Raw genomic sequence first — 21,671 nt, forward strand, 5'->3', positions numbered from 1 at the left:
ATCGGCCGATACCGATGACATACTGATATCACTGTGCATCCCCCTAGACCAGGGGTGCCCACACTTTTTCAGCTTGCGAGCTACTTTTAAAATGACCAAGTCAAAGTGAGCTACCAAGCATATTTATTTATATATATATACACTGAGTATACAGTGGAAAACAGTGGAACAGTGGAAAAACAGTGGAAAAACAGTGGAAACAATGGAAAAACAGTGGAAAAACAGTGGAAACAGTGGAAAAACAGTAAAAAAAAAAAAAAAAAAAAAAAAAAAAATGTTTCTTCCTCAATGCCATGCGATCGACCACACTACCTTCGCGATCGACCGGTCGATCGCGATCGACGTATTGGGCACCCCTGCCCTAGACTTACTAATGACATCACACTATGATTTGGATTTCAAAGTCGAGACAAAAATAAAAAACATGCTTTTGGAACGGTGACTTTTCTGTAGTATCCTATGTTTTCACCTTTGTACAAAATGTCCTGAGCCTGACCTGTGACCTCCTGGTGACCTCCCAGGATGCGTGTGCTGCTCTGTGCGTTGGGCCTGTGTGTGGCTCTGCTGCAGCTGGCCGGCTGTCTGCGGCTAGGAGCCTTCAACATCAAGTCCTTTGGGGACAAGAAGGCCTCCAACACCACCCTGATGGAGCTCATCAGCAGGGTCTGGATACACTGATACTCTTTATTTTACACCCCCCTACTATCAGCACGGTCTAGATACACTGTCTTTATTTTACACCCTCTACTCTTCTTTCTTTCCTGCAATGTCGGCCTATAGAGAGTCAATGAAATGTTGTGTTGTTTTGGTCTGTCGCAGATTGTCCATCGCTATGACATCATTCTGATCCAGGAGGTCAGAGACAACGATCTGTCAGCGACCAACAAACTCATGGAGCATGTGAACAAGTTAGACTACATACCTTTTAAAACGCACAAAAACATCTACACACAACTAAGTGGAAAGTGGGTTTCTTCAGGGATGTTTGGAGAAAGTGGGGATGTTCACACTATCATTGTATGTTCACGATCGATAATAATAGTTATTATTACTTATATGATTGTGTGTGTGTGTGTGTGTGTGTGTGTCTCCTCAGAGGTTCTCCTGAGTTCAGGTACCGCCACATCGTCAGTGAGCCTCTGGGCCGCAGCACCTATAAAGAGAGATATCTCTTCCTCTACAGGTACACACAGAGATATATCTTCCTCTACAGGTACACAGAGATATATCTTCCTCTACAGGTACACACAGAGAGATATCTCTTCCCCCCTACACCCCCCATATCCCCCTAGCCACTCCCCGTACACCCCCCCAAAACACCCCCCATATCCCCCTAGCCACTCCCCCTACAGCCCCGCCCCAAATCCCCATACACCCTCCAAACACCCCCCATATCCCCCTAGCCACTCACCCTACACCCTCCAAACACCCCCCATATGCCCCTAGCCACTCCCCCTACACCCCCCATATACTTCTAGCCACTCCCCCTACACCCTCCAAACACCCCCCATATGTCCCTAGCCACTCCCCCTACACCCCCCATATGCTTCTAGCCACTCCCCATACACCCTCCAAACACCCCCCATATGTCCCTAGCCACTCCCCCTACACCCCCCATATGCTTCTAGCCACTCCCCCTACACCCTCCAAACACCCCCCATATGTCCCTAGCCACTCCCCCTACACCCCCCATATGCTTCTAGCCACTCCCCCTACACCCTCCAAACACCCCCCATATGTCCCTAGCCACTCCCCCTACACCCCCCATATGCCCCTAGCCACTCCCCCTACACCCCCCATATGCTTCTAGCCACTCCCCCTACACCCTCCAAACACCCCCCATATGCCCCTAGCCACTCCCCCTACACCCCCATATGCTTCTAGCCACTCCCCCTACACCCTCCAAACACCCCCCATATGCCCCTAGCCACTCCCCCTACACCCCCCATATGCTTCTAGCCACTCCCCCTACACCCTCCAAACACCCCCCATATGCCCCTAGCCACTCCCCCTACACCCCCCATATGCTTCTAGCCACTCCCCCTACACCCTCCAAACACCCCCCATATGCCCCTAGCCACTCCCCCTACACCCCCCATATGCTTCTAGCCACCCCCCCTACACCCTCCAAACACCCCCCATATGTCCCTAGCCACTCCACCTACCCCCCTTAATCCCGACTCTCTAGCACCTTCCTATCCATATGGCCCCTCTTGCGTTTCTCTTTCCTGTGCAGAGAGCAGACGGTGTCAGTGGCTAAGAACTACACGTATGACGATGGCTGTGAGTCCTGTGGAACAGACACCTTCAACAGAGAGCCCTTCGTGGTCATGTTCTCCTCCAAATACACTGGTAGGCTCAGGGGTGTAGCACATATACATAAGTCTCTGTGGGCCCCCTTCCTCTCTTGATCCATGTCTCTCATGCATCTTTTGACATTTTGGGCCCCTCCCCGCATTGGGGCCCCGGGTAGTCAGTCAGGGTAGTTTTCACTTGGAACAAGATGGCTGTTTACTTGTCTTGTACTACTGTACATTGTATTGGATAAAAGAAACGCACATCTTTCAAAACCTTGTTGTTGTAACATACTTTATTGCTCAATTGTAGGCTAATGTGAAATGTCAACCAACATAGGTAGGTTTAAAGGGATTGTTCCTGTCTGTGTTTGTGTCTGTTATCTTGTTTTTTTAAATGCTGCCATTTTGGCCAGGTCTTGCTCGAAAAAGAGATCACTGCTCTCAAGTGACTACCTGGTAAAAAAATAAAGGTAAATTAAAAATAACAAATAAATAGTTCGCCATTTTTCAAGCCAAGCCATATTTGCTACTTACAGTACCAATGATTATGTTGATTGTGAAGAGTTCTTTCTCAGCACAGTCCATGCTGTTCCTCATAGTAGCTGTGGAAAGTTGGCCAAATACGAATGCAAGGTGTCACGCTCCTGTCTGTAGCTCACTGAAATGTGCTTTGTGTGACTGTGTGTGTGTGACTGTGTGTGTGTGTGTGTGTGTGTGTGTGTGTGTGTGTGTGTGTGTGTGTGTGTGTGTGTGTGTGTGTGTGTGTGTGTGTGTGACTGTGGAGCTTCAGACAGCTTGTACAGACAGGAGCGTGACCCCATTGACCTTGCATTCGTATTTGGCCAACTTTCCACAGCTACTATGAGGAACAGCATGGATTGTGCTGAGAAAGAGCTCTACTCATCAACATCATACTAGCAAAACATAGAGTTAAAAACATGTGAAGCGTTCTGTTAGCAACACAGTGTTGCCATATACTTCATTAGGCCTATCAGTGAACAGCAAATAGGCACATACTGTAGTGATAAGAGTAGACCTCAATACAAAATTGCTACGAGCAAAGAGCCAAAAATGAGATAAGTGAAGCTGGATACGCTTTGTGTTCACCACTGCACAGGTGAAGAGGAGGTCTGAGTCTGGTTCACTTCAGAGGGGGCGGAGTTCTGTTGGAACGTTCACATAATGTGCAAAGAAATGCTGACTAGAGGTCTGAGTTGAGTGAGTTCACTTGGGAGGGCTGAAAGGGACCAAGTGTGAACACACACTAAGTATTATGTGAGCCTAAGAAGGTTCCCTCTCTCCTCTCCTCCCTCGTTTCCCCAGCGGTGAAGAACTTTGTGCTGATCCCCCAGCACACCTCTCCAGACTCGGCTGTGGAGGAGGTGAACGCTCTGTATGATGTGGTGACTGATGTGCGCGCCCGCTGGAACACCAATGTGAATACAGACGGTTTTCATGGAATTGTGTTAGCGAGCGAACAGTTTGAAACCTACTGTAGCTTATTTCCTGTCAGCATCTTATGGTGCATTCATGTGCTCCTCGGATAGAACGTATTTACCAGTGGTGACGTGGTAGTTACGACAGGACACCGCTCAAGTGCTCTTGGTCGGAAAGAGCAACAAACATGGATGCTTGTTTTCTCGTGGCTGGTGTTTTCTTATTAAAAGCAAGTAGTGGGTCATTATGGTAGCTACATCGGCCATAATGTGCAGCTACTCAAAATAAATGATAGCTACTATGAACAGAATAACTAGATATAAAACCTTTTACAGTCAATTGGTGCCATACTTTCCACCATTCTTGTAGTCCCGAATCCTTACGCAACGTCACAACGTCGGAAACTCGTGTAGCATCGAAATTTCCGAAATTCCCACACGTAAATATGACATTGTTCATGTGCTCACAACTCGTATATGGTAAATAAGATGTATCCAAGAAGCACATGAACGCACGAATAGACTGTATACAACACTGCAACAGGAAGTTAGCTAGGGGTCATTTAGAATGTTTATGTTGTCAAGTTGAAACTGTCTATAGCCTAGACACTCTCTGCTCAACCAGCACTATTTGGTATATGATTAAAGTCACTGTTCTTACGCTGCTCTGCCTGTAGGACATGTCCTTACGCTGCTCTGCCTGTAGGACATGTTCTTACCCTGCTCTGCCTGTAGGACATGTTCTTACCCTGCTCTGCCTGTAGGACATGTCCTTACCCTGCTCTGCCTGTAGGACATGTCATTACCCTGCTCTGCCTGTAGGACATGTCCTTACCCAGCTCTGCCTGTAGGACATGTTCTTACCCTGCTCTGCCTGTAGGACATGTTCTTACCCTGCTCTGCCTGTAGGACATGTCCTTACTCTGCCTGTAGGACATGTCCTTACCCTGCTCTGCCTTTAGGACACGTTCTTACCCTGCTCTGCCTGTAGGACATGTCCTTACCCTGCTCTGCCTGTAGGACATGTTCTTACTCTGCTCTGCCTGTAGGACATGTCCTTACCCTGCTCTGCCTGTAGGACATGTTCTTACCCTGCTTTGCGTGTAGGACATGTTCTTACCCTGCTCTGCCTGTAGGACATGTCATTACCCTGCTCTGCCTGTAGGACATGTCCTTACCCTGCTCTGCCTGTAGGACATGTCCTTACCCTGCTCTGCCTGTAGGACATGTCATTACCCTGCTCTGCCTGTAGGACATGTTCTTACCCTGCTCTGCCTGTAGGACATGTCCTTACCCAGCTCTGCCTGTAGGACATATTCTTACCCTGCTCTGCCTGTAGGACATGTTCTTACCCTGCTCTGCCTGTAGGACATGTTCTTACCCTGCTCTGCCTGTAGGACATTGTGTTGCTGGGAGACTTCAACACAGGCTGCAGCTATGTGTCGGGCTCCGACTGGGACAAGATCCGCCTCTTCACCGACAAGACCTTCCACTGGCTGATCAGCGACGAGGCCGACACCACCGTGTCACACACCGACTGCGCCTACGACAGGTAACACACACCACATACATACAGGCTACAACCAGCCTACGACAGGTAACACACACCACATACATACAGGCTACAACCAGCCTACGACAGGTAACACACCACATACATACAGGCTACAACCAGCCTACGACAGGTAACACACACCACATACATACAGGCTACAACCAGAGGTGGGGACTCATTCTAGGCACATGGCTTTGACTCAATCAGACTTGAATCACAAGTTGAATTGGTTGAGACTTGAGACTCAACCTGAACCCCCCGGTGACTTGGCATTCAACTCATTAAATACTGTTTTCAGGATTTGTATGTGACGACTGAATTTATTGAAGTTGAAACTGATTATAGAAACTCATGATGCTATTACAAACTTATTTGTATCCCATTAAAACCATACTGCATTACAAAGTCCTAGATACATAAAGACCGCAATCTACTGCAGTATCGTTAAGTACCTCATACAACCCATATCAAAATAATCTGAACTATCCATTGAGAACCATATTGCATTGAAAAGTCCTAAATATATATTGGTTTCCTTTAAGATATGAAATTGATAGCGGATTCTTGATTTGTTCTTATTTGACGTGGCGTTCTACATTTAGACTGGAGTGAGACTCGTGACTTGAAGGTTGACTCGGTCACACCTCTGCACAATAACACTCTTGAGCCCATCGTCTTGCTCTACTTGTAGGCTTGTGGCCACGGCTGACATGATGAGGGGAGTGGAGCGTGCCACTGCCCAGGTCTACAACTACATGACGGACCTGCATCTCAGCCACAGTCTGGTAAGACCAAGTCGCTCTCTACAATCACACTGAACACCAATCTCAATTCAACTCAACTATTAACCCATTGATACCTGACGCAGCATTTGCGTGTATATCCCTCATTTGTGTGTGTATCCCTTTAAGAGCGCGAACCGTCTTAAAGGGATACACACACAAATGCTGCATCAGGTATCAATGGGTTAAGTCACGGGGCGTCCGGGTAGTGCAGCGGTAGATTCCCTGCCTGCCTACCAACCAACACGAGGATCGCAGGTTCGAACCCTTGCGTTACCTCCGGCTTGGTCGGGCGTTCATACAAACACAGTAGACCCTTTTTCAACAGCAACCATTTTGAGGTGGTAAAGCAGGTGTAACTAATACCATTAATGATGGTTCCATTCCATTTAGGTGTTCCAGTGCCAGGGCCCTCGTTAATGTTATCGGTTATACCCGCTTTACTTCCTGCTTCACCACCTCAAAACGGTTGCTGTGATAAGGGCCTATTGGCCGACCGGGACACCCTAACATGGAATTGGCCAAGTACAATTGGGGAGAAAACAGGTTTAAATGGGATCAAAAAATAAATGAAATAAATCAAAAGTCATGCCATAGTGTGCCATAGTGTGCATGTGACAGTTGCCTCTTCCTCGCTCTGCAGGCACTGGCTGTGAGCGACCATTACCCTGTGGAGGTGAAGCTGACTGCCTGAGTCACATGATGCCCACAACCAATCAGCAAGCCCTCCATCTGAATCTCAACCACTGTTGGATTCAGTGTGGAATCACTCACTGATCTTAAACCAAATCACGAATTCCACAACTACAATAAAAGTCAGTCAAATGAAGTCCTTGCATTATTTAAATTCAGAACAACATGAACAGGGAGTCATATTGTTATTGCTGGGTTACTTATACGACACGAGCGAGGATGGGTTTGCAGGTTCCTACATCATCACCACAATAGCAATATATTTTCATAAGTGTGGTTTGCGATTTCCCATCTTTGTTTCAGGTAGGACTGCACAATTTTGAAAAAGAAATTGCATTATTTTGACTGATGTTGCCTTTGCGATATGATTTGCGATCAGAGGGAATGACAATTTCTCCATTATGACTAATTTTCAATGAAAACATTCACATTATTATGGTTTGATTTTTGCGGAGATATACATGTACAAACAAAGATGTTATCTTAAGTCTGTAGAATATGATGTGTAGGCCAGGACATCTCTGCAAGCATGACAAGATTTCATTTCAGAATCAGAATCAGATCAAAATTTTAAATTTTAAAATTATATTTTAACACACCTTTAACAAATATTGTGCCTTCTATGATTTGAAAATTGTAGTAGGGGGCTTCTGGGTAATATAGAGGTAAAAGCACTCGCCTACCACCACAGAGACCAGGGTTGGTACCTCCAGCTTGGTCAGACGTTCCTACAGACACAATTGGCCGTGTCTGCCGGTGGGAAGCTGGACTAGCGCCTCCTCTGGTCAGTCGGGGAGCCTGTTCGAGGGGATGGTAACAGGGGGAATAGTGTGATCCTCCCACGCGCTACGTCCTGCCAGTGAAACTCCTCGCTGTCAAGTGAAAAGAAGCGGCTGGCGACTGCACATGTATCGGAGCAAGCATGTGCTGGTCTACAACAGATGGGCAGAGGGGGCGTAGTGGAGGGTAAACGCGAGTAAACGCAGTTTACCCACCTTTTGAAATGAGACAGATAGTTTACTCACCTATTTTCAGATCACCTATATAAATCAATGAGGGAAAACGAGGTGGGTAAACTACTCACCTCGGATAGTTTACCCACCTCTGTATTTACCACTACACCCCTGGGGGCGGAGCAACGGTCAGGACAGCAGGGGTAATTGGCACAATTGAGGACACGGGGGGGGGGGGGGGCTAGTTTCAGGATGAAAATATTGAAGAACCTCTGATATACTCGTACGCATCTCCCTCATAAATGTCAAAAACCTCCTTCAGAAAACATGTTCGATAGAACAACACAATAATACAAACGGAGGTGTTGTTCACAGATGTTTATCTGCAAAAACTAAACTAAACAAAACGGGGAAATAGCAGAAAACGACATAACCTTCATAGAGAGTGGTAAGTCCATGACAGTCATCACATGGCTCTTTAAAGAGTGTGGTGCAGTAAAACAAATATATATATATACATTTTCGGCTCAAGATTCCCATGAAATTACCCCAAAAAACAAAAACAAACTAATTTAAACATGCCCCCAATGCACACGCTCAACAAAAAGCCATTTGGGCAGATAACACCCAACCTGGCTGCTGTACTGCAGGCTGGCTGTTCAGCAGGCTAAACAGGCATAGCCTGCTGAGAACAGATCATAACAGCAGATCAGTAGAGCAGCCAGGCTGGCTGAGTGACATCACGAGTGTTATACGTCCAGATGACTTCTTATTGAGCACGTGCCAGCTGCGTTACAAAAAACAGTCTAGATGCAGCTATGTGTGTGTGTGGGCGGGGGTGGAGAGAATCCTATTGCTCCATACCAGTCCCACATATTAATGCAAAGTGGTCTTCAACCTGCACCATGCTCTTTAAACCGAACGTGACTTTTCATGAAGCATTTTACAATAGGAATGCTGACATTGGACCAGTTTAGCATTTACGGAAAGGCGTGATGTGGATGAGAGCAATCTCATTAATGATCCCAGATCAGCATTTCTACTCCAAGGCACTTCCTGAATGTTATTATGTGTCAATCATGAACTTGGAAGAAGCCAATGAGAATTGCTCAACTCAAGAGGACGGCAGTCATTGGTTAGTTTCCGTGTCTCTTCTAGGCCTTTCTCTTCTTCAGCATCTCCATGTACATGCCTAGCGACTTCTGGATGGAGTCTTTGGTGATGAAGGTGACAAAGTTGTGGATGTCGGCTTCTCTGTTGGATATCAGCTTGTCGATGGTCGGCTTCCTCATCATGGACTTGGTGATCTGCCTGGCGTGGTCTGGAAAAAGTGAGGAGACCAACGGTTAGTCCGAGGAGACTCCAGTGGCCCTTAAAGTGCTTCTAGATGGCCCTCAGCATCAATTTAAAGGAAGGCGTGGCTGATTTTCAATCATTACTGTAGGTAGTATAAACTGGAATTTAACCAGCTGGGGGAATGCATTCTAAATACATTTTAATCTGGAACTTCACCAGCCAGGGAATGCATTCTAAATACATTTTAATCTGGAACTTCACCAGCCAGGGAATGCATTCTAAATACATTTTAATCTGGAACTTCACCAGCCAGGGAATGCATTCTAAATACCGTAAATTCCGGACTATAAGACGCACCGGTCTATAAGCCGCACCTTCAAAGGTGACTATTTTTTTCTTCTATAAGCCGCACCGGTCTATAAGCCGCGGGTGTTTTGATGTTTAATTACCATATGTAAGGCTTCGTGCACAGAGGGGATTGTCGGGAAAGAGATGGCTGTTTGGGGAAGCTCCCATTTATTAACATTTCAACAAAACAAAAGTCAGGTCACTAATCCCCAGACAAAATCACACATTGTGGTATTTTTTGTTTTTTTTTACAGTGCACACAGTGTCCGCGGTGTGGTGAAAAGAGGGCAAGAGAGGAAATTAAAACAGAAGTGGATTTATAGTTAGAAAGAGTGCTAAAGAAGAGAGAATTCCGTTTTTTATTTTTTTATTTTAGTTACTCACAGTACTATTGACCAGTCCAACTCAAAAGATATTCGGCAGTTTCACTTTGAGCTCTTGTTCCGCCGCTGGGCACACAGTGTCCGCGGTGTGGTGAAAAGAGGGCAAGAGAGGAAATTAAAACAGAAGTGGATTTATAGTTAGAAAGAGTGCTAAAGATAGTCCGGTCTGGTTATGACGAGTCTCGCTGGGTACAGTACGCCAAAGCGATATCCATTGACTCGATGATGCTGTTGTATGTTGCGCGTTTCTGTTGCACCAACGCGGAGAGGTCCTGCCGGACGAAAAAGCGCGTACCCTCCCAGGTGAGGGGCTTCTTCCCCGCAGCCTGGAGGATGAGTTGACGGTCGGGCCAGCGGAGTAGGCAGATGAAGATGGCCCTCGGTGGCAGGCCGGGGTCTGGACGTGGCCGAGGCGCCCGGTGTGCCCTGTCCACCTCTGGTGGTTTCTCGCCTTCCTTCAGGTCCAGGATGTAACACAGGATTTTGCCACGAAAGCGTCCATGTCACCAATCTCAGCTCCTCTTTTACATTGATCAGGCGAATGTTATTTCTTTTACTCCTGCTGATTAAGTCATCAACCTGCGTGTGCAGGGTTTCGATTTTGCATTTTATCCATTTTCGGACTCACTGTGTTGTTTTTGTCCTCCAGTGCGCGGATGCGCTTTTCCGCATTATAAACTCTGTTCACGGTTGCCTTAGTTTCTTTAGTGAGTGAGTGGATGGACTTCTGCACGTTTTCAAACTTGTTTTCAAGCTGCTCAAAACCTCTGAGCGATGTCGGACTTAATCGATAGTGTTTCACGGAGTAAAAGTTTAGCCCAAGCGTGTATCTCCAGCCTCCAGCAGGTGAGTCATTTCCTCATTCATGGCGTGATTGCTTCATCTTTTTCTTTCTGCTTACCTGTGTTGTGTTATGTTATGTTATGTTATGTTGTTAAAAGAGGGCAAGAGAGGAAATTAAAACAGAAGTGGATTTATAGTTAGAAAGAGTGCTAAAAAAGAGAGATTTTTTTTTTTTTTTGGAAAAAATCCATAGATAAGACGCACCGTTATATAAGCCGCAGGGGGCAAAAAAGGCCAAAAAACGGGGAAAAAGCCGCGGCTTATAGTCCGGAATTTACGGTACATTTTAATCTGGAACTTCACCAGCCAGGGAATGCATTCTAAATACATTTTAATCTGGAACTTCACCAGCCAGGGAATGCATTCTAAATACATTTTAATCTGGAATTTAACCAGCAGGGGGAATGCATTCTAAATACATTTGAATCTGGAACTTCACCAGCAGGGGGAATGCATTCTAAATACATTTTAATCTAATGATCGGGTTGGCTGTTGGTCAGAAGGAAAAATAAATCAAAATGGCCGTCCCTAGTTCTGACTGTGCTACTATCCCTTACCTGGAATGAGCAGCCACTTGGCCATGGTCTCGGTGGCTGTGGTGAGGACCTGGTCCTCGGGGACCAGCCGGTCCACCAGGCCGATCTTCAGGGCATCTGGTGCGCTGTAGAGCAGGCCCAGCTCCAGGGCCATCTCTGTGGTCCGGTGTCCCACTGTGTTGACCATGGTGTCCTTGAACCTGCACACAGCACAGCACACACTCTTAGATCCAACTAAATACCTGTATACAGTTATGATTATTGTTTTGGATGTATAGTTATCGTTGTATTGGGAACACAAGACCGTTTACAGAAAAATGTAAATCTTTTTGGATAATTATTGTTCTAAATTTGAATGGACTTTTATTTTTATTTAAGTATCTATTCTGATTTTTCTCCCACTTTCTCACCAATTGAACTCGGCCAATTCCCCCCTGTATTAATTATATTATTATATATATATAATATAATATATTATTATATAATATATAATATATATTATTAATTCCCCACCTCTGTAGCGCATTGGAGGATGACTCTACCCCCTCCCCCCCACCCCCGGCCCGAACAGGCGTCCCGACCGACCAGAGGAGGCGCTAGTACAGCGAACAGGACACATACCCTTAATCTGGCTTCCCACCAGCAGACACGGCCAATCGTGTCTGTAAGAAGGTCTGACCAAGCTGGGAGCACCGCTGCTGGGGATTGAACCCGGGTCTCCATGGTGTTAGGCGAATGCTTTTACGTCTACACTAACCCAGATGACACAAGGGGGTGTCTGGGTTTAGTCAGATATTTAAGTTCTATTATATATATAAATCTATTCCCTTCATGCATCCTATATACCGAGTCAATGACAGATTCTGTGGTGAGCAGCATTAATGTTATGTGCGTCATCATTCATAATCGTCATCATTCCGCACCAAAAAGGCGCTACGATGCCCAGCTGTGTCTCGTTCAGGCCGATGCTGTAGCGAGGGTTTTCAGCCATGATCCTGTAGTCACAAGTCAGAGACATCAGACACCCCCCTGCAGGACTGGAGCCCTGTGGGAGGGAGAGGTGGAGGATGGGGGGAGACAAAACTGTGTTAAGTGATGAGATCCATGAGATTGATGTTATTTGTCTTTTTCCTTGGATTTTCTGTTGATCCAGTTTGAATTTCTGTAGGTGGCGCTCTTTTCTTTGTCTGTTCAGCCATGGTGGCTATCACTGCTCATGCTAACTACCCAGTTCTTCTTCTGCTCATTCAAAACAAACGTATCACTTCCTGTACATGTCACCAGATTTTTCCTCGGGAAGACATAGCAGGACAAACAACTACACTACCTTACAGCAGAGCAGTAGTAGACAATAGATTAGCGTACGAAAAGCGACATTTATCTGAAAAAGTTGCCGTTTACTACATGCATTTGTATTGCATATTAAATCAATAATCACTTTGCCTCACTTAGATTTCTTTTATTTTAAATCATAACATATCGCACATCCCACACTTCTTTCCCACTGCTGGAAACTGGCACCAGAGCATGACACAGTTTTCCTCCCACTGTCCCAAACTAGGGTTGTCACAATACTAGAATGTCTCACTTCAAACTTCAATAGTGATACTCAGGAAAATATCAATACTCGATACCAATACTCGATATATATCAATACTCGATACCATTTTCGATACCGGGGGAGGGGCATAAAAATAAAGATGGACGGACAGACGCACGCTTCTCCATGACCTAGGCCAGATAAAGCTAATGAACATCTTTGACCTTACACAGCAGATTACCCCTGCTCTAGTCATCAGCCTATCACAACACAGCAGATTACTCCTGCTCTAGTCACCAGCCTATCACAACACAGCAGATTACCCCTGCTCTAGTCATCAGCCTATCACAACACAGCAGATGACTCCTGCTCTAGTCATCAGCCTATCACAACACAGCAGATTACTCCTGCTCTAGTCATCAGCCTATCACAAAACAGCAGATTACTCCTGCTCTAGTCATCAGCCTATCACAACACTTTGAGCTTTTTGAAGCAACAGATACCCACCAATGATAAGGAGGGAAAAATCTGTGGTAGGTTTGAATTTTCATTAAGAGAAAGCACTGCTGGTATCGATACTGCTGCAAATGAGTAATGTATCCTTTTCAAACGGTACCAACAAGTATCGATACCTGTTGCAAATGAGATGCAAATTTCTCTATACTATCGATACTTTTGACAACCTTATCCCAAACCATAATTTTTTATTTTATAATTTTTTGTTTTTCTTATGTGTTTTGTTATGATTTTGGTCACAGTCCCTGTTAATTTCTGACCCTGGTCGTCACTTACATTGATTGCTGCTATAATGACCATGTTGGAGCCATAGAGTTTGAGCCACATCTCCTGAATGGCCTTCCAGAAGACTCCACAGCTCTCTGGACTCTTCCCGTACATCTCCATGATGTCCAGTCCTGCTGAGAACACCTTGGGCAGGGTCTGGACAGAAGCAACACACATGCGCGCACGCGCACACGGACACACACACACACACACACACACACACACACACACACACACACACACACACACGTTAGGCCGTTTGTTTTCAATGTTGTAAAATGTGTAAATTGTGTAAATTGTTTTGCATCGCTGCACAGATGGAAGTTCAATTGTAAAATTCCTCTGTATTCTTTAATTAATTTGTCACATATTCACTGGCTATTAAAATATGTTTTACCCATTTATCTTTTATTTAATCTGATAATTTCATTGAGATAGAGATCTCTCTTTTTGAAAGGGAGAAAAGAAAATCATAAAAACTACACACAAAATACACAAAACAATTCACATGTCACATGTTCCACCAGGCAAATAGTCTGCAAAATTGATTCCAACAATTTAACAAAAATGTTATGTAGTATGTATGTATGTATGCATGCATGCATGCATGTATGTATGTATTGTATGTATGTATGTATGTATGCATGTATGCATGCATGTATGTATGTATGTATGTATGCATGCATGCATGCATGCATGTATGTATTGTATGTATGTATGTACTGTATGTATGTATGCATGTATGTACTGTATGTATGTAATGTATGTATGTATGTATGTATGCATGTGCTGTAATGTCCTAACCCTCTTGTATGTAGACTATGTGGTGTAATGTCCTAACCTTCTTGTATGTAGGCTATGTGCTGTAAATGGTAAATGGTAAATGGCCTGCATTTATATAGCGCTTTTATCCAAAGCGCTTTACAATCAGTAGATAGTCTACATTCACCCATTCATACACCGATGGCGGCAGGCTGCCACGCAGGGTGCCTACACACCATCGGGAGCAAGGAGGGTTAAGTGTCTTGCCCAAGGACACAGCGACAGCAGCTGGGAGGGAGCGGGGATCGAACCGCCAACCCTTGCGTCATTGGCCGACCCACTCTACCTCCTGAGCTAAAGCCGCCCCCTGCTGTAATGTCCTAACCCTCTTGTATGTAGACTATGTGCTGTAATGTCCTAACCCTCTTGTATGTAGACTATGTGCTGTAATGTCCTAACCCTCTTGTATGTAGACTATGTGCTGTAATGTCCTAACCCTCTTGTATGTAGACTATGTGCTGTAATGTCCTAACCCTCTTGTATGTAGACTATGTGCTGTAATGTCCTAACCTTCTTGTATGTAGACTATGTGCTGTAATGTCCTAACCTTCTTGTATGTAGGCTATGTGCTGTAATGTCCTAACCTTCTTGTATGTAGGCTATGTGCTGTAATGTCCTAACCCTCTTGTATGTAGGCTATGTGCTGTAATGTCCTAACCCTCTTGTATGTAGACTATGTGCTGTAATGTCCTAACCTTCTTGTATGTAGGCTATGTGCTGTAATGTCCTAACCCTCTTGTATGTAGACTATGTGCTGTAATGTCCTAACCTTCTTGTATGTAGACTATGTGCTGTAATGTCCTAACCCTCTTGTATGTAGGCTATGTGCTGTAATGTCCTAACCCTCTTGTATGTAGACTATGTGCTGTAATGTCCTAACCCTCTTGTATGTAGGCTATGTGCTGTAATGTCCTAACCCTCTTGTATGTAGGCTATGTGCTGTAATGTCCTAACCCTCTTGTATGTAGACTATGTGCTGTAATGTCCTAACCTTCTTGTATGTAGGCTATGTGCTGTAATGTCCTAACCCTCTTGTATGTAGGCTATGTGCTGTAATGTCCTAACCTTCTTGTATGTAGACTATGTGCTGTAATGTCCTAACACTCTTGTATGTAGGCTATGTGCTGTAATGTCCTAACCTTCTTGTATGTAGACTATGTGCTGTAATGTCCTAACCTTCTTGTATGTAGGCTATGTGCTGTAATGTCCTAACCCTCTTGTATGTAGACTATGTGCTGTAATGTCCTAACCTTCTTGTATGTAGACTATGTGCTGTAATGTCCTAACCTTCTTGTATGTAGACTATGTGCTGTAATGTCCTAACCCTCTTGTATGTAGACTATAACCCTCTTGTATGTAGGCTATGTGCTGTAATGTCCTAACCCTCTTGTATGTAGGCTATGTGCTGTAATGTCCTAACCCTCTTGTATGTAGACTATGTGCTGTAATGTCCTAACCTTCTTGTATGTAGACTATGTGCTGTAATGTCCTAACCTTCTTGTATGTAGACTATGGGCTGTAATGTCCTAACCCTCTTGTATGTAGGCTATGTGCTGTAATGTCCTAACCTTCTTGTATGTAGACTATGTGCTGTAATGTCCTAACCCTCTTGTATGTAGGCTATGTGCTGTAATGTCCTAACCTTCTTGTATGTAGACTATGTGCTGTAATGTCCTAACCTTCTTGTATGTAGACTATGTGCTGTAATGTCCTAACCCTCTTGTATGTAGACTATGTGCTGTAATGTCCTAACCCTCTTGTATGTAGGCTATGTGCTGTAATGTCCTAACCTTCTTGTATGTAGACTATGTGCTGTAATGTCCTAACCTTCTTGTATGTAGACTATGTGCTGTAATGTCCTAACCTTCTTGTATGTAGACTATGTGCTGTAATGTCCTAACCCTCTTGTATGTAGGCTATGTGCTGTAATGTCCTAACCTTCTTGTATGTAGGCTATGTGCTGTAATGTCCTAACCCTCTTGTATGTAGACTATGTGCTGTAATGTCCTAACCCTCTTGTATGTAGACTATGTGCTGTAATGTCCTAACCCTCTTGTATGTAGACTATGTGCTGTAATGTCCTAACCCTCTTGTATGTAGACTATGTGCTGTAATGTCCTAACCTTCTTGTATGTAGGCTATGTGCTGTAATGTCCTAACCTTCTTGTATGTAGGCTATGTGCTGTAATGTCCTAACCCTCTTGTATGTAGACTATGTGCTGTAATGTCCTAACCCTCTTGTATGTAGACTATGTGCTGTAATGTCCTAACCTTCTTGTATGTAGACTATGTGCTGTAATGTCCTAACCCTCTTGTATGTAGACTATGTGCTGTAATGTCCTAACCCTCTTGTATGTAGACTATGTGCTGTAATGTCCTAACCCTCTTGTATGTAGACTATGTGCTGTAATGTCCTAACCCTCTTGTATGTAGACTATGTGCTGTAATGTCCTAACCTTCTTGTATGTAGACTATGTGCTGTAATGTCCTAACACTCTTGTATGTAGACTATGTGCTGTAATGTCCTAACCTTCTTGTATGTAGGCTATGTGCTGTAATGTCCTAACCCTCTTGTATGTAGGCTATGTGCTGTAATGTCCTAACCCTCTTGTATGTAGACTATGTGCTGTAATGTCCTAACCTTCTTGTATGTAGACTATGTGCTGTAATGTCCTAACCCTCTTGTATGTAGACTATGTGCTGTAATGTCCTAACCTTCTTGTATGTAGACTATGTGCTGTAATGTCCTAACCCTCTTGTATGTAGACTATGTGCTGTAATGTCCTAACCTTCTTGTATGTAGGCTATGTGCTGTAATGTCCTAACCTTCTTGTATGTAGACTATGTGCTGTAATGTCCTAACCTTCTTGTATGTAGACTATGTGCTGTAATGTCCTAACCCTCTTGTATGTAGGCTATGTGCTGTAATGTCCTAACCCTCTTGTATGTAGACTATGTGCTGTAATGTCCTAACCTTCTTGTATGTAGGCTATGTGCTGTAATGTCCTAACCCTCTTGTATGTAGACTATGTGCTGTAATGTCCTAACCTTCTTGTATGTAGACTATGTGCTGTAATGTCCTAACCCTCTTGTATGTAGACTATGTGCTGTAATGTCCTAACCTTCTTGTATGTAGGCTATGTGCTGTAATGTCCTAACCTTCTTGTATGTAGACTATGTGCTGTAATGTCCTAACCTTCTTGTATGTAGACTATGTGCTGTAATGTCCTAACCCTCTTGTATGTAGACTATGTGCTGTAATGTCCTAACCCTCTTGTATGTAGACTATGTGCTGTAATGTCCTAACCCTCTTGTATGTAGACTATGTGCTGTAATGTCCTAACCTTCTTGTATGTAGACTATGTGCTGTAATGTCCTAACCTTCTTGTATGTAGACTATGTGCTGTAATGTCCTAACCCTCTTGTATGTAGACTATGTGCTGTAATGTCCTAACCTTCTTGTATGTAGGCTATGTGCTGTAATGTCCTAACCCTCTTGTATGTAGACTATGTGCTGTAATGTCCTAACCTTCTTGTATGTAGACTATGTGCTGTAATGTCCTAACCCTCTTGTATGTAGACTATGTGCTGTAATGTCCTAACCTTCTTGTATGTAGACTATGTGCTGTAATGTCCTAACCTTCTTGTATGTAGGCTATGTGCTGTAATGTCCTAACCCTCTTGTATGTAGACTATGTGCTGTAATGTCCTAACCTTCTTGTATGTAGGCTATGTGCTGTAATGTCCTAACCCTCTTGTATGTAGACTATGTGCTGTAATGTCCTAACCCTCTTGTATGTAGACTATGTGCTGTAATGTCCTAACCTTCTTGTATGTAGGCTATGTGCTGTAATGTCCTAACCCTCTTGTATGTAGACTATGTGCTGTAATGTCCTAACCTTCTTGTATGTAGGCTATGTGCTGTAATGTCCTAACCCTCTTGTATGTAGACTATGTGCTGTAATGTCCTAACCTTCTTGTATGTAGACTATGTGCTGTAATGTCCTAACCTTCTTGTATGTAGGCTATGTGCTGTAATGTCCTAACCCTCTTGTATGTAGGCTATGTGCTGTGATGTCCTAACCCTCTTGTATGTAGACTATGTGCTGTAATGTCCTAACCTTCTTGTATGTAGGCTATGTGCTGTAATGTCCTAACACTCTTGTATGTAGACTATGTGCTGTAATGTCCTAACCCTCTTGTATGTAGGCTATGTGCTGTAATGTCCTAACCCTCTTGTATGTAGGCTATGTGCTGTAATGTCCTAACCTTCTTGTATGTAGGCTATGTGCTGTAATGTCCTAACCCTCTTGTATGTAGGCTATGTGCTGTAATGTCCTAACCTTCTTGTATGTAGGCTATGTGCTGTAATGTCCTAACCTTCTTGTATGTAGGCTATGTGCTGTAATGTCCTAACCTTCTTGTATGTAGGCTATGTGCTGTAATGTCCTAACCTTCTTGTATGTAGGCTATGTGCTGTAATGTCCTAACCTTCTTGTATGTAGGCTATGTGCTGTAATGTCCTAACCCTCTTGTATGTAGGCTATGTGCTGTAATGTCCTAACCTTCTTGTATGTAGGCTATGTGCTGTAATGTCCTAACCTTCTTGTATGTAGGCTATGTGCTGTGATGTCCTAACCTTCTTGTATGTAGGCTATGTGCTGTAATGTCCTAACCCTCTTGTATGTAGACTATGTGCTGTAATGTCCTAACCCTCTTGTATGTAGACTATGTGCTGTGATGTCCTAACCTTCTTGTATGTAGGCTATGTGCTGTAATGTCCTAACCTTCTTGTATGTAGGCTATGTGCTGTGATGTCCTAACCTTCTTGTATGTAGGCTATGTGCTGTAATGTCCTAACCTTCTTGTATGTAGGCTATGTGCTGTGATGTCCTAACCTTCTTGTATGTAGGCTATGTGCTGTGATGTCCTAACCTTCTTGTATGTAGGCTATGTGCTGTAATGTCCTAACCTTCTTGTATGTAGGCTATGTGGTGTAATGTCCTAACCTTCTTGTATATAGACTATGTGCTGTGAGGTGAGGTCACACTGTACCGAGGTGATGATGACGCCTCGGCAGCTCTTGTCCATCTCCAGCTTCTCCAGGCTGATGTTGAACTCTGTGAGGAAGTCTAAACTCAGACTGTTGACTGGAGGACTCTGCATGCGCATCACCGCTACACCTACACACAGACACACAGACAGACAGACAGACAGACACACACACAGACAAACAGACAGACACACACACAGACACACAGACAGACAGACAGACAGACAGACACACAGACAGACAGACAGACACTTTTTATGATGTGAAAACTGCTCTCTACTTGCATTCCCATAAAGACCAGCGAGTTTGAACTGAAAGAAGGGAATAAACTAACAAAACTGTTCACTTTATAGGATGTAGAATTACACTAACCATAACCCAGGGAGAGTATGTTACAAGCCTGTTGTAGGACGAATCTTACAGTTTTGTTTGAAAGAAAACTAAAAATATGTCATGTTTTACATAACCTAAGTTGAAGTACTTTTCTTATATTACCCAGTGAATGTGTACATTTTGAAATGCATTGTATTCATGTCTGCATCTGCCAGTGTGCCATCATGATAAGAGTATAGGCATAATAATGTGCTCATTCCACCAAATTGAAATTAGGTGGGGGGGGGACTTACCTGTGCTGCTGTCAAAATCCACTTTGATCTTAGATGAGGTGGAGTTGCTCCTGCGCTGAGAGAGGAGGAAGGGAGACACACACACTCTGCCATGACCATGACCGCTGGAGGACAGCTGAGACCACTGCAGACCTGCTGGCACACACGCGCGCATGCACACAGACGCACGCATGCGCAAACGCGCACACAGACATTAGGTTATTATAAGTATCCCGTCTGTGAAGTTCTACTAAAAATCACTATATACAAAGAAAATAAACAAATAATATGAGCTCTGTTCATCACGTCTAAACAGTAGATTATAATAATAGTAAATAGTAATAGAAAAGTATTGTAATTTTTTTACAAATTGCAATTCTTGCAACTTTCTAAACTACAGTCAAATCGTCTGACCGTAATGATTGACTGAACTCATGTTAGTTGTGTGTCTGTTGTTGTAACTGTGTGGATACAAATTAATGTAACAATACACACTAAGGTTATTTAGCAGGGATCTCTCATCTGTCAGGATGAAGCAAAACAATCTGCATGTAGTGGGTGTGAAAGAAACTCATGTTATTATTGACCTTTAATAAATCAAAACAATGACATCAGCAAGATACCAATACGAATTGCAGGATCACAATACAACGACTGAACAACAAAGCCCACCAGCTCTTCAGTTCATAAGAGGTTCAGACTGTGACCTTTGCTCCAGTTTCTGCAGGCTGGGGCTAGTGGGCTAACTCAGGTAGCACAGCTAGCCCGGCTGGCTAGTAGCTCTTATTTTTAAGGAACTTAAAGCCGACCTTTAAAGTCGATGCATATGACCAGGCCCACCTACAACAGTACCCCCAAAGTGCCGACACGCTGACCGCGCCTGCAGACGTACCTGAGAAGCCGCACTTTGCCGAGTTCCTCAATACATTTCTCAATGCCATCTTGTCCTGTCAAGTTAGCGACAACCACTTCCGGTTCCGGGGGTGCTGACAGTCGGGAGGCGTGTAGAGTTTTATGGCGGTGGCAAACAGTTTATAGTGCATTACCGCCACCTACTGAATTCTAGTAGTTTCACAATGCAGTTAACGCTATAGTCATTTGGTCATTTTCCGTTTTGCTGGACTTGCTTTTTCCTTTAGCGTTTGTAAAACAGAAAAGTAAATGAAAAAAGACCATACATCTTACCATGCTTTACAGCGGGCACAGGCGTCACTGGTCTCAGCCCTACCATACCTCAACACTGGGTCTGCTCTGCACAACACTGAACAACAGGGCTGTGAGAGTGGGAGGGAGGGAAGGATGTGTGTGTGTGTGTGTGTGTGTGTGTGTGTGTGTGTGTGTGTGTGTGTGTGTGTGTGTGTGTGTGAGAGAGAGAGAGAGAGAGAGAGAGAGAAAGAGATTCAAAATAACGGTTATTTACAGATTCTATGAATTTTTTGTTAATATAGCCTACTGTAATGCTCACTATTTGCACTATCACCGTTTAATTCCCTGTTTATTACTGTTTTGTTATTATTCTGAATAGATTCTGGTCAACAATAGTCTTCTATTCTATTCTATCTTATCACATTCCATTATTATTATTATTTTTTAATATCTTCAGATTTTGTAATTTATGTTACTGGGTAACAAAATGTCTTGTTTTCGGTTTTTGTTTCTTTGTAATTGCTGTGTGTTGCTAATGTATGCTTTGGCAATGTAAGATGCACCTTATCATGCCAATAAAGCCCTTTGAATTGAATTGAA

The 21,671-nt window shown here is 43.9% G+C and overlaps 2 protein-coding genes across 3 annotated transcripts; one reads left to right on the plus strand and one right to left on the minus strand.

The window, feature by feature from the left end:
• Window positions 1-522: 522 nt before the first annotated feature.
• On the plus strand, window positions 523-6,764 carry dnase1 (deoxyribonuclease I; the record flags this gene model as incomplete). The annotated part of the gene is made up of 8 exons (XM_083650100.1): window positions 523-663; window positions 820-908; window positions 1,097-1,183; window positions 2,237-2,352; window positions 3,621-3,733; window positions 5,131-5,285; window positions 5,980-6,073; window positions 6,714-6,764. 8 exons carry the CDS (start codon window positions 523-525, stop codon window positions 6,762-6,764), a joined length of 846 nt encoding a protein of 281 aa, XP_083506226.1.
• Window positions 6,765-8,079: 1,315 nt separating this feature from the next.
• eci1 (enoyl-CoA delta isomerase 1) lies at window positions 8,080-20,901 on the minus strand. Of its 2 annotated transcripts, none has more exons than XM_083648693.1 (7): window positions 20,818-20,901; window positions 19,947-20,078; window positions 19,323-19,450; window positions 13,455-13,601; window positions 12,046-12,167; window positions 11,144-11,322; window positions 8,080-9,037 (listed from the first exon to the last, which is right to left on the minus strand). In XM_083648693.1, the coding sequence occupies exons 1-7, from the start codon at window positions 20,864-20,866 to the stop codon at window positions 8,871-8,873; spliced, it is 924 nt and encodes a 307-aa protein (XP_083504819.1). In that variant the 5' UTR covers window positions 20,867-20,901; the 3' UTR covers window positions 8,080-8,870. The 2 variants fall into 2 exon arrangements, with proteins under 2 accessions (XP_083504819.1, XP_083504818.1); XM_083648692.1 differs by having other exon boundaries at window positions 19,947-20,081; window positions 20,818-20,886.
• Between the last annotated feature and the right edge of the window lie 770 nt (window positions 20,902-21,671).

Source organism: Poromitra crassiceps, assembly GCF_964638095.1.
Source record: "Poromitra crassiceps genome assembly, chromosome: 13".
NCBI lineage: Eukaryota > Metazoa > Chordata > Actinopteri > Beryciformes > Melamphaidae > Poromitra > Poromitra crassiceps.